Genomic DNA, 13,153 nt, shown 5'->3' with positions numbered 1-13,153 from the left:
GCTTCTGGGCCCATTGAAGGGCACAAGGAGGGTATTTCTGGGCTTTGTACTGACCCGACAGTTAAGGGCAGGCAACCAGGCCCACGTCCATCTGCCCAAGGTCCTTCTGTCCAATCCAAACCAGCAAACTGCTCAATGCCAGCTGGTGAGCTTGACCCGGGCGGTCACAGAGGCAAGAAGTACGCCCTCACAGGGTAGGCTCCCCCAACCCCTGTACCTCCCGGAAGTCCTGGGAGGGCAGGCCACGCCCAGCAGGTTGGGGGATGGGGTAGAGTGTGCAGACTTGGTGGTCAGGGACACAGAGTTTGCTAATGCTGTGCTGGAGCTGCCTGTTCAAGTATCCTTTCTTGTCTTTCCTGTTCTCTGGGTTTGGGTCCCTTGTGTTTCTTCCCTAGGTTTTTTACAATCTTTGTAAGACTGACAGTCCACAACTTTTGGGTCAAAAGGAACTGGAGGATGCAGTGGGATGCCTCAGGATGATGCAGCCAGAGTGGAGGTTGCCTGCGAGGGGAGCACTAGTGGGCACACAGGCAGGGACAGAGAGAGGCTGGAAGAGGAAGTGGGGTTTAGTAGGCACGGGCCCTGGCAAGCAGAGACCCTCCTCCCTGCCCACTGTGCCCATGCATCTCCCCTCGCTATCCTGACAACAGGACCCCATATGTTGAGGGGTCTTGATCATAGCTGGGGCATGGGAACTGCTCAGCTGCAAGGAGGTACTACTGACAGACCTGGGGCATTCGGGCCAGGGAGATGGGGGACCCTGTGAGCTTCCAGAGTGGAGGTGAAGAGTCCTTCAGTTAGAGAGACCCTAAGTACAGTTTTCCATAGCAGGGGTAGGGGAGGATCTGCTGGGAAAGGGAAGTTGGGTCTTTACCTGGGGGCAGACCTGCTGCAGCTGGTACCACAGCCCAGGCCTCAGGAGGGTGCTGCTCGGCCCTCAGAGAACAGAACACCCTTGGTGCCTCCCTCTGTGGGACCAATCCCAGCAGGGGCAGGAGTTAGAAGCTGCCTGAGCAGCGTTGACTCCCAGAGGAGGGAGTTGGGCTGGCCAACTGCTCCTCTGCCCCACCAGGCTCATCACCTTCGCCTCTGGCACTGGGTGCTGTCCCACCACAGGCTGTGAGGAGGGCAGGACCCCGTGTCCCATTTCCCACAGCAGGGCCTGCAATCCACACCCTCCTATCTCTCCCGGCTTTTCTTACTGGTCCTGGGGCTCGGGTGTCCCTTTGAACACTCCCTCAGCCGCACTGCATTTGCAGCCCTAACACTCTCTTTTCTCCTCTGGCCCTGGCCACAGTCTCCCCAATTCATCAGCTGCGGAAAGAGGGGAAAAGCCCAGATGAAGGGTGAGTGGACCCTTCCCTCCCTTCCCCTTTCCTCCCTCCTGCTGGCTTTGTCCCCTCCCCTTCACTGGCTGGCCCCACCCCCTTCCCTGCCCCCAACCAGCTCTGCCTCTGTCTGGACCAGCTTGGAGGCGCCGGGTGGCAGCACAGGGACACAAGCTGCTGAGTAGATAAGGAACATCCAGGCTCCCATGGGACAGTACTCCTGCTCCTCGTGCCTGCCCTGTCCCGGTCACTCAGAGCGATGCCTGAGGTAGGCAGAGAAGACCAGCAGTAAGGGACAGGGGCCTGGCGCCTCCTGTGGACAGGATCCAGGGACTGCCACCCCATGTGACAGGGATCCTGTTTTCCACCTGGAAGATGCCCTTGCATCACTGCCTCACAACCCCCTGCCTCAAGTGTGGGTTCACTAAGTGCTGGTCCCTGTCCTGTAGAGTGCTGGCTCCCTGTTTCCCTGAAATCTCTCCCCAGCATCCCCAAAGCCACCTCTAGATACCAGGTACAGTCGCTCCCCTCATATCATGAAACACCTGCTCTACCTTAAGAAAGCTGAAATGCACAGAGGTGAGCTAAGACCACAGTATTATTAGTGCAAGGCAAAGCAAGAACAAAGTGGCTTGACCAGAACCCCCAGGACTGAGTACATGGTGCAGCAGGTGCTGGAGAGAAGCCGAGTTCAGCTTTATTGTGACACGCGCATGGACAAGAGCTTCCAAGCGTCAAAGCGCCATAGTGTAGCTGGCTAATCATCTGCCTGCAGTGCCAGCATCCCATGTAGATGCTAGTTTGAGTCCCTCGTGTTCCACTTCAACCCAGCCCTCTGCTAATGCATTTGGGAAAGCAGCAGAGGATGGACCACGAGCTTGGACCCCTGCACCCCCCGATGAAGCTCCTGACTTCAGACTGGCCCAGGGCCACCCATTGTGGCCATTTGGGGAGTGAATGAGTATATGGAAGATATCCTCTCCTTCTCTGTAACTGTCTGAAATACATACGTACATATATACATAAATGCATGAATTAATCTTACATTTAAAAAAAAGGCCCTGCTGTGGGTAAGTGCTAGGCTCTGCCCCGATTCGTCACTCCCTGGATGACTTAAGTCCCTTTTCCTCTCTGGGCCTCAGCTTCCTGCTGCAAGGCTGGTGGTCAACAGATTGAACACACGCTGAGGCCTCTCTCTTGTGAGCATATAGGACAGAGCCATGGCTAACGCTGCCCATGGGGCGTCCATCACCACCCTCCTCACCCTGCTCTCCCTTCCTCCACTCCTCACTCTACCCCACCCCCACCCTGCCTCTTGGGGCCTGTAATCAATGAGACGGAAAATGAGAAAGTGTCAGGAACTAGCAAAGCGTGGCAAGCAGCTGGGGCGTCTTGGCCTGCCACGGGCCTGACTGTACAGACCCCCAGCCTTCGCTGCAGCCAGCCCAACTGGGCTCAGCAGGCTGGCCTGGACAAGCCGGACAGCTAAGAGGGCCGAGTGACAAGCAGTCCAAAAGCCTGGACAGTCTCTGCATACTGACCTGGCAACGTTTGGTCAGAGGGTATGGTTGAGGCATAAAAACAGAGGACAACACCTCACTGATGAAATGATCTTATCATGTTACTGTGCCCAAGTGGTGGGCTGTGCACAGAGATATGGGGGACAGACATCACCCTGCGGTTAGCAGGTGACAGGGGGAGCATTTGCTTGCTGCTTCATACACATTTCCCTTGTTGGACTCTTAAAACAAGCAAACAATGTTCTAATAAAGATATTTCTATCACAGGAGAGGGAAGGTGCACAGAAATGAACATGGACTCATGAATGAATGATGGCAACCGGGCTGGAAGATGGGGGAAGAGGAGGAGGAAGGATGGAGAGGGGGCACGGAGGGGGAGGGTCGGTTAACTGGTGCTGTTCCAGAGCACTGAGTCTGAATGCCAAGCACAAAGGGCTGATGGCTTTTAAAAGAGAAAACACTCAATTCCTGAATGAGAATGTGGTTCTGAAGAGACAGGGAGGTTGAAGTGTCACACAGGCATGTATGCCTGCGGACCCCCACCCGCTGGCACCACACTGCTGGAAGACCAAGTCCACATGGGCACTGGGATGTGACCACTCTCCCCCAAAGGGACCCAGCTCCAACCCCACCCCACCCCAGCCAGGCCAAGGGCACCCTGACCTAGTGGAGCCTGTAGCAAGAGCAACTTTCAAAGACACCTGGCTCCTGATCTCCCAACTCTCTCCTGCAACCAAGTCCAGGGCACAGAGGGACTCCTGGACTCCAGGACTGGGTTTCGCTCCTGCTGGGCAGCTGAGAAGGGGAGGGGATCCTGTGGGTTTTAGCCTGCACCCTGATGTGGACAGCTGAGGGCAAGGAGTCATTCCGGCGCAAGTCATCTATTGGCTGCCAAACGACACACTCGCTTTTCCCCTTGCATGGCAGACTGGGGCACCCAGAAAGGCTGTAGTACACAGTGAGACACAAGTTTATTGGTGGAGCCTCAGCAGAGCCGCCCCTCTCTGGGACGGCTAAGGGCACAGCACCGACAGAGGGATGGACGTACAGAGCTCCCCAAAGGGCCACGTGGACAGAGCACACTCATTGAGACCAGAGCATAGCCACATAGGCACAGAAATACACAGGCCACAGCACCAAAAAACACACACAGACACAGAGACAAAAACCACAGGCTTGAACATGGGAACAAAGTGCAGGTTTGGGGACCCCTGCATAGACAGAGCGAGGGCCATGTGGGGAGGGGGCCCCTGCTGGCCTCCCCTAGGCATAGGCACACAGACAGCACACACACACAGGCAGATGCCCCAGCCATCCGGCCAGCCTGCCACGCAGACAGACACACTACACATCTAGCTCATGGCTCCCCAGGCCAGCGCAGGGTGGGGGCGGGGACCACAGGCCTTCCACACTCCTCCACCCTCCTGCACTGCTCCTGGCTGCACAGCCTGGCCCCACAGTGCTCACACACACACACACACACACACACACTTTGGTCTTGCCCGCTGGGGCCTAGGGCTGGGGGGGCTTGGCAGGTGGAAGGAGGGCGGAGAGGAAGGGGTATGGGCCCAGCTCAACCTCCTTCTCCGTAATCAGGGAGATGAGTGCTGAGAGTCCAGGGGTTGGGGGTGGGGCCGAGTCTGGGCCTGGCAGTGGGGGGTGGGGACAAGGGCGGGGCCATGGCTCAGGCTTGTGGGGGCTCCCGGCACCGCAGGCAGTGGGCCATCTCTGGCCGGTACTGCTCCACCTGCAGGGTGCAGCTGGAGAAGCCAAACCGGGAGTGCAGCCTGGACGAAGCTTCAGCCAGGACAGCTTCGGGGTCAGCCGCTGAGTCTGTGGGGGAGTGATAAGAGGCAGCATGGGTCCCCTGGGGGAGTTGGGGAGTCAGAAACAGGCAGCAGTCAAGATAAGGACTGACAAGGGAAGGGGCCCGTGCTTGGGGCTGCCCAGGCATGAATGGGGACCTTGCTTTCCTTTCTGTATTGTAGGAGGAACAGCACAAATTGTCAAGCCCAGTGAGGAGAGACTCACCCCCTACACCCTACCCCCAGCCAGGCTTGCTAACACAGGGAACTGTGCTGGTCTTTCTTCCTGCCTGCCGTGTTCCTATTCAGCTAGAGGTGTCAGCAGCCATCCTTTGGCCTGCTCAGGACAATCCAGATGTTACATATTCTGTCCCATTGTTCCCCCTCCAGAGTTACCAGCAAATATCTTCCAGATTATATTTTTGGCATCCAAACTGTATGCCTCTGATTGCTTCTTGCATCTGGAAGAAACTCAAAAACCCTTTGTCAGCTCATGAGTCACCACGTGTATTTTAACAGTGGCATCGTAATGTGGGTATCATTTTAGATTCGGTTTTCTTCTTTTCCTCCCAGCGTTATGCCACAAACAGTTTTCCTAGTTGCAATACAGCCTTCATAATCACCATTTTCCCACAGTCAGGCAGTTCCCGCCAAACCGAGGGGCCATAATTCACCTCATGGCACCCCATCACCAGACCTGTGGAGATGGATGGTTCTCAAAGGGTTGCTGGCTCCTGTACTACCTGTACTACCTCAGAGAGGGGGAACTCCCTGCACCCAAGAACATGGTACCCAGGCCTCCTGGCCTATAACCTGTGTGTGTGTGTGTGTGTGTGTGTGTGTCTGACACAAACAGAAAGATAGAGAAGGACCAAAGTAGTCCTACTAAGCCAAGCTACTGTCCCATGTTGGGGTGGAGTGGGGTCCCTGTGAACTCACCGATGGCCAGGTGTGCTGAGGCAACATGGTGAGTGAGCGTCAGGGCCCACAGGTGCAGTTCATGGGTGGCCCGGACTCCTGGCACGGACAGCAGCGTATCCCGCACAGGTTCAAACCCTATGCTACGGGGAGTACCTGCAAGCAGCGGCCCCAGGTCTTATCACCAGAGTCCCACTTCCCCAGGCAGCCCTGCCCCCAGGGACAGCCTTGCCCCAGACTCCCCACCCTTGGCTATGCCCACTCACTGTAACCCTTCCCATCCCCCTCCACCTATAGCTTTCCTCCAGCAACAGGACCATGAGCTCACTTTCTAGGGAGACCAGAGTGAGGTCAAGAGGCCCCGGGGTGGGAAACCATGGCCTTGGACTCACCTTCCATGAGGATGCGGAGAACATCTCGGAGGGTGGGTGCCGTCGAGCCGAGAGCACAGATGGAGAAGAGAAAGGTGCTGATGGGGTCAGCTACCTTGTACTGAGGCTGCAGGAGAGAGCAGCAGAGAGCAGGAGCCTTAAACTCAGCAAGCAGGGATCTGCAGTGGAAAACCTGGGGGTGTCCCGGACACAGAGACAAAGGCAAGAGCGAGGGAGAGGGAGGGGAGGTGGCAGTTGCAGGCAGACAGGCTGGGACAGGCCTCAGACAGACAGTACCTTGAAGTAGATGAGGATGGAGGCAGCCAGTACCCCCAGACTCTGCAGGAGATCTCCCAGCACGTGCACGAAGGCTGCTCTCACGCTGGTGTTCCCCAGGGGAAGTGGCTGCCCCGGCTCTTCCTCCAGGGGCGCATACTCTGGCCCACGGGACCCATGGCTGTGTGGGGGGCCAGCCTGGTGCAACACAAAGGCCATTCTGCAGGAGAGCAGAAGCAGAACAGCTGGGTGTGGGCAGCCGCTCCTGGCCTCTTCTGCCCTCCCTGGTAGCCCTTCCTCCACCTATTTCCCCTAGGCACAGGGAGAAAGAAGCAGGTCCAAGAGAGGCAAACAATGCAGCCGGAAGAAAGAAGATGGTTTTGGTGCCAGTGCCATGGGGTAAGATCAGGAGCTGTATGGCTCAGGTCAGCAAGTGGCCTGGTGTTCTAGCAGAGGCCACATCATTGACAGAAAGCCAGGGGTGACACAGTCTCCCTCATGGGGTGGAGTGAGAGCTCAGTGGGGAGCAGCCCTGGTCTAAGTGGCTGGTACTCAAGGGACTCCCTGCAAATATTGGAAAGCACGATCTAGACGCCCAGCCTGGGTGCTGGCACAGCAGGGGGTCTGCATCTGTCTGGGAGGAAGGGCAGCTTGCCACCCTGTAGGGAAGAGCCCTGGCCTGGAGCCCCAAGTGGCAGGCAGTGGCTTCATCCGGCACGTACAGTAGATTGGCACAAACTGCGATGCTGGCTGTCAGCAGCATGGCGCCCCCCTCGATGTGGTAGTCGCTGTGCAGCAGGCGGACGAAAGCCAGGTACAGGAGGATGCCAGTGACTATCCAGAGGGACACCACGGAGGCCAGGGCGCCCAGAGTCTCTGCAGGTGGGGGTGGAGGAGCTGTGAGAGAGCTGCTCAGGATCCGGGGAGCAGACCCTTGGCATGACAGAGACAGGAGGAGTCAGCAGCTCGTGCAGGTGCCTTACCCGAGCGGTGCCAGCCAAAGGTCATGGTGCGGGTGGCTGGACGGGTGGAGAGCCAGAGGGAGAAGAGGCTGCCCATCATGCTGCCCACGTCCGCCAGCAGGTGGGCCGCATCGGTCATGATGGCCAGGCTGTGTGCCAAATAGCCACCTGCAAGAGGGCCACAGTGTATAGCATGGCACAGGCAGGGACGAGAACCAGTAGACAGATAAACAAAGGCGAACGGGCCACTCTCAGGCGATGGGCAGGTTCCACCTTTTTCACTCAGCCATATTGTTTAGTTTGCCTATAGTGACATGCTTAATTTTACTAACCAGAAAATGGTGTTTTCAAAAGACCATTTGGGGCCAGCCTAGCTGCATAGCAAGTGAATCCTCCATTATGGCACTGGGATCCCATATAAGGCACTGGTTCAAGTCCCAACTACTCCATTTCTCATTCAGTTTCCTGCCTGTGGCCTGGGAAAGCAGTGGCGGACAGCCCAAAGCCTTGGGACCCTACATCCATGTGGAGACCCAGAAGAAGCTCCTGGCTCCTGGCTTCGGATTGGCTCAGCTCCAGCCATTGCAGCCACTTGGGGAGTGACGCAGCAGACAGAAGATCTTTCTCTGTTTTTCCCTTTCTTTCTTTGTAGTTCTTTCAAGTTAAATAAACAAATCTTCAAGAAATTAATAAATAAAGACCAGTTAATGGGGGCTGGCACTATCACATAGCAAATAAAGCTGACACTTGCAGCATCTGTATCCCACAGGGGCACCAGTTCCAGCTCTGCTAGCTCCACTTTGATCTAGCTCTCTGCTAATGAGCCTGGGAAAGAAGCAGATGATGGCCTAAATGCTTGGACCCCTGCACCCACATGGGAGACCCGGAAGGGCCTGGCTCCTGGCTTCAGCCATCTGGAGGAATGAACCAACATATGGAAGACCTTTTGGTCTTTTCCCCTTTCCCCTCTGCCTTTGAAATTAATTTAAATAGATAGATAGAAGCTCAGCTAACAGAGAGATATCAGCTCTGGCCCAGGCCTTCATGTTCTATCCCTCACTGCGTGAGGCCTAGGCCTCCAACATCTCCACCCAGGAATGCCTGAGGGGCTGATGCAAGCACCATGAGGGCAGGGCTGACTTACCAACCACCTCACCAGCCATGAAGACGAAGCACACAGCACAGGCAGCATACAGCTGCCTCCGCGCCTGCAGCCTCTCTGAGGTAAGGCCCGGTGGCGGCCCCAGGTCCCTATGGCAGTGATGGAAGGCCATCTCCTCAGACTTGGACTCCTCAGGGAGGCCCTCAGAGGGCTCTGTGAAGAGACTGGGGCAGGCAGCTTGGCTCAGCTTGGAGGCACCTGGTCCCCAGGCTGGCCTGCTCACTCCCTGAGACTCAGTCTCCCCCGGGACCGGCCTCAGCACCACATAATGACTCTCACATCCTTCCCAAGGCCTAGTTCCACGTAGGAGCTGACAGAGATCCTACACGGGACATTGGGGGCAGTTTCCCCCCTCCTTCCGCACACAGGGCCAGAGCACCTCACAGCTGGAAAGTATGTCAGAGCCGGGCCAGCCAGACATTCAATGGAGGAGGAGTGTGAGGCTCCGAGAGAGGGAGGACCGAGGGAGCCCACGGGCTAGCTGTAACCCCACCTGGAGAATCCCACGACAAGTACCACTGCAGCCACACACTGAGCAGCACATCCTCTTCGAGTCTGGGAGCTCTGGGAGAGCAAGACAAATGTGTGCCCCTATCCTCTGACGTAGGGCCGAGGGTGGCCCTGGCCATCAGGGCAGTGCTGGGGCTCTCAGGGCTTGGTGCTGCATTCCATCAAGGATGGCAGGGATCAGAGTGGACAAGGGACCAGGAGCAGGAGGTTGAGGAACCTGAAGGGCTTTGGTAAAAAGCAGGTGGATGTGCCAGATACAGTGCCAAGGGCAGGTGCTGAGGAAAGCACGTGAAGCTTGACACATGACCTTGGCTTTGGTGAGCGTCTGCTCAAGGCTCTCTTCCTTTCTAGACATGTGGCCCTTTGGTCGTGAGTAAAATAGTAGAACCAAGGACAGCTAAGATTCCTGCATAGAGAACTGGTCAGATTCCAGCACTGGAGTCATCATGGGGAACGGGATGGAGGGCAGCCTCCTAGCTGGGGATGACAGTGGGAGGAACACTGGCCTTGGAGTCCAGTTCCACCTGTGTCTGACCATAAATACCAGCAGCTACCACCTCAACTGCCTGCTACTCTAAGCCACTCCTGGTGAATGAGACTGGAGCCTCACCGGGGGGAGCCCTGCTGCCTGAATTTGTTTTAAGTCCATTCTGGCCCAGTTCTCACCCTCACAACTGTCTAACTTGAGCCCCAGCAAAGACAGGCTCTTTGGCAGAAGAAAGGGCCCACATAGTTTGAAATACTCCTGGGGGTGTGACAAGAATGCCCAAGGGTTGAAAGCGATGGCTCGGGCTATCCATGGGAGTGCCGTGGCACAGTGAGGATGGGTGCATGGGGCCCTTTTGCTAAAGAAAGCTGCCAGCCAGGTGAGTAGGGAAAACACAAGTGCTGGTAGGTGGGCTCATTTCTTGAATTTCAACACCCCTCCCACCACTTGCCCCCCATTCCAGGACTTAGAATTGGGCATGTATCATTCCAGATGTGCTTCCAGAGGAGCTGGGCCATGAGCCTGCCCTGCTCGTCCAATGAGGCATGGCAGGCAGTGCAGACACAATGCAGCCTGGTCCATGGGGGAAGACAGAGGTGCGACCAACAATGGCCTACCAGGGGGAGGCTGACGCAGGGGCGGCTCTGAACAAAGGACTCCGGGGCACAGGACCAGCAGTGACCAACTCTAACAGGGACAGGAGAACTTGACAGAGAAGATGTATGCACAGAGACGAGGCCATGCTCCAGACCCGGGGAAACAGCAACCAGCAGGTCTGCAGCGTGGGTTTCCGTGTGAGGCTTAGGAGGAAAGGCTGAGGAGCAGAGGAAATGATGTGGCTCCAAGGGACACAAAGGCAGACACTGGGATGAATTCAACACCCAGCTCCCCAGCCCTTGGGTGACCTTGCTATGGTGGCAGAGCTGAGAGGAGATACAGAGTCCCAGGCCAGAGGCTCCCTGCAGACAGCTTCAGTGGAGGGGCAGGGTGTCAGGGAGAGCCTCTTTCAGAAAATGCTGCAGGATGGAGTGACTAATGGTCATATGAGAACGGACACGGACTGGGGGGAATCCGGGATGTGGGGCTCCTGAGCAAGCAGGCTGGGTGACTCTGGGTAGGAAATGGGCAAGATGCCGGCTCTGGCCCTACAGGAGCAGCCCAGCCAGGCACTCAGGTAGCCACCCATCAACAGGCTGCCCCTTTCCTCTGCATAAATGGGGCGCACTGGAGAAGGCTTGGAGGTGGTGGTGGTATGTGGGTGTGTGGTGGTGTGGGGTGGCATTCTGTTTAGAGAGGAGGAAAGGCAGCCTCCTCTGTCTCTGGCCTTTGAGGCCCTCCCAGAAAATAAACAATACCCGGTGAGGGGAGAGGGGTGATGTGGGAAGGGAAGAAGCTGATGGATGGATAAAGGGAAGAGACCTGGGGCCCGGGTACGCCAGTACCGGCAGCTGCCCACCTCTGCAGTCCCCTGCGGGAAGCACAATTCCCTCCCTCGTCCAGCTCTCCCCACTTTCCCCTCACCCTAGGCCCTTAGGTTTAAGGCCCCCACCCACCTACAGGACGAAATCCACGCACAAGCACCGTGTCAGACACAAAGGGACAGGGGCGGCGAGACAAACGGGAAGATTGGGAGAGACGGGAAAGAGAACAAGCTGGAGACCCTGCCAAATCCAGCAGACACACAGAAGGTCGGCCCACAGACAAAATGGCCAGTGGAAGTGGCCCTCGGTCGGTTTGTGGCAGGCGGCACCCCGCACGGCAGCTCCGAGGGGCAGGGCGGCTGGCCCGGTGCGCGGGCGGTTCTGCGGCCGCCCCCGGCCCGCTGTCCCTGCCGCTCGCGCCTCATTTCACACCTCGCCGCCCCCGGCCCCGTCTGTGCGAAGCCGGGAATACCCCCCGCCGCCCAGATCGCACCTGCTCCTTCCCCGCCGCCCCCAAGCCTCTGTGCTGCCACCGCCTCCCGGGCGCCCGCAGGACTCGCGACCGAGCCGGGCCCCCCCCCGGGCCCAGGTGCCCACAGCTGGCTGCAGCTGGAAGGGGCGCCGGGAGCCCCGGCGCGTGCTGAGAAGGGTCCCGGGGCCTCGGCGGCAAGATGCGCCCGCGCCAGGGCCAGGCAATGCGGACATCGGGGCAGCCGGCACGGCTCCGGTCCGACGGAGTGATAGTCGTTCCCTGTGAGTCCGAGGGCTGGAAGGGAACAGACCGGGGGTCGGGACCCAGTGCTCCCATTGGCCGGAGGAGACAGAGCCCCTCGGAGGGGATCCAGGGGAGCTGCGGAGCGCCCAGGCGGCCAGCGGGGTCCCGCACCAGAGGGAGACAACGAAACAGTGGGATGCGAGGGTGGCGCCCTGGGCTGCCCTACCTCTTCAGGCGTAGGCCGCCGCCCGCGCCGCCACGCTCCCGCGAGCTCACCAGGCGAGTGGTCTCCGAGCCCCCCGCCGCCGGAGAGGGCTCCATGTCCCTCCTGCTGCCGCGACCGTCCGGGCCCCGCCGAGGGCGTCTCTGGCGGGGCTGGCCCCGCGCCCTGTCTCAGCGGCCCGCCGCCCCGGTACTCCCCGCAGGGCCGCGGGGCCACCGAGTGGAGGGAACTGCGGCGAGTGGGGCGCGCGGATTCCGAACCGCAGGTCCCGCGGCCGCCCGAGCCCCGCCCCGCGTGGGGCGAGCTCCCCAAGCCCCGCCCCCAGCCCCCCCACGCCCAAGCCCCGCCCCCGGGGCCCAAGCCCCATTTCCCAGTGCGGGGAGGGGGAGCGCCCCGCCAGCGGGGTTCTAGCCCCGCTCCGAGCCCCGCCCATCCCAGACCCTTCCCCAGCCTGCCACCCTAACCCTCCCTGGTGCAAAGGGGGACTTCTCCAGACCGGGCCCTCCCTCCCTCTCTCCAGCCGTGGTCCGAGGAACACCCACTTCTGCACGCCCGCGCGGGGGCGTCGCCCCGCTACCCAAGCCCCTCGAGGGCTCAGCCTCCAAGTGGAGGCAGAAGCAGGTGCGGGCCCTCGACCTCGGGACAAAACCAGAGAGATTGTGACCACGAGCGGTGACCCGTCCTGGAGCACTCCAGCGACTCGTGCAGAAAGGCCTCTGTCGAGACTGGGGTAGGAATTCACCAGCGGAGTAGGCTGCCAAGCGCTGTGCCGCCAATGATCGTTTATTTTTATACAAGGACTTGAGCGACAGTAGGCTTCCTACTTTCCTTTGATCCATCATTACTTCTACTTTCTGGATGAGTAAACTGAGTCCCAGGGAAGAGGAGAACGAGGCGTGGTGGCCTGTGAAGTAAGGGTGGGCAGTATAAGCCCGTCCCCTCCTCGTCCTGTCCTGAGGCAGGCACGCACCTGCAGTACCTTTCCCTCGGGGCCTGGAGCCACCTTGTTCTGCCTCCCGTACTGCCCAGGCACGGAGGGACTTACAGCAGAGTCAGAGGCCGAGCCTGGAGTGGAAGCTGCCTACTTCCAGCACCTGCCGCTACTGTGGAATGAAGCGGGTGAGGACTGGATTGTACATCTAAATTGTGACAGTCTGTGAAGAGGAGGGCCCGTGGGAGGAGGGGAGAAAGAGAGCGGCCTGGGGAAGCGTGGAGGGTGGGAGTGGTTAGAGAGCCAAGGGAAGGAAATCCGTCAACCGCATCCTTCAGAACACGCTGGGTGTCCTGGACTCAGGGTTCTGGGAATAGGCACATACCCTAGACACTGTTGTTCCAAACAATGGGACTCGCATGCGCACTTCCAGAAGAAAAAAAAGTGGGGAAGGGGGAAGGAAGCAAGTGCCAGAAAGAGTGGTTGGAAAGTGATGGGGAACCCGGGAGAGCTTCGCGGAGGAG

At 58.7% G+C, this 13,153-nt stretch overlaps 1 protein-coding gene across 3 annotated transcripts; it reads right to left on the bottom strand.

Annotated features, from left to right (window-relative positions):
* Nucleotides 1-3,800: 3,800 nt before the first annotated feature.
* Nucleotides 3,801-11,970, bottom strand: SLC30A3 (solute carrier family 30 member 3). 3 transcript variants are annotated; one of them, XM_004582673.3, is made up of 8 exons: nt 11,702-11,970; nt 8,325-8,506; nt 7,202-7,348; nt 6,941-7,094; nt 6,240-6,438; nt 5,964-6,069; nt 5,593-5,727; nt 3,801-4,681 (listed from the first exon to the last, which is right to left on the bottom strand). In XM_004582673.3, exons 1-8 carry the CDS (start codon nt 11,794-11,796, stop codon nt 4,533-4,535), a joined length of 1,167 nt encoding a protein of 388 aa, XP_004582730.1. In that variant the 5' UTR covers nt 11,797-11,970; the 3' UTR covers nt 3,801-4,532. The 3 variants fall into 3 exon arrangements, with proteins under 3 accessions (XP_004582730.1, XP_058524139.1, XP_058524138.1); XM_058668156.1 differs by having other exon boundaries at nt 11,752-11,954; XM_058668155.1 differs by having other exon boundaries at nt 4,532-4,715; nt 11,702-11,929.
* Between the last annotated feature and the right edge of the window lie 1,183 nt (nt 11,971-13,153).

This window comes from Ochotona princeps, chromosome 8 (genome assembly GCF_030435755.1).
Source record: "Ochotona princeps isolate mOchPri1 chromosome 8, mOchPri1.hap1, whole genome shotgun sequence".
Classification (NCBI taxonomy): domain Eukaryota; kingdom Metazoa; phylum Chordata; class Mammalia; order Lagomorpha; family Ochotonidae; genus Ochotona; species Ochotona princeps.
Note: the sequence above shows the minus strand (reverse complement) of the source record. Positions and strands in the feature narration are given on the sequence as shown.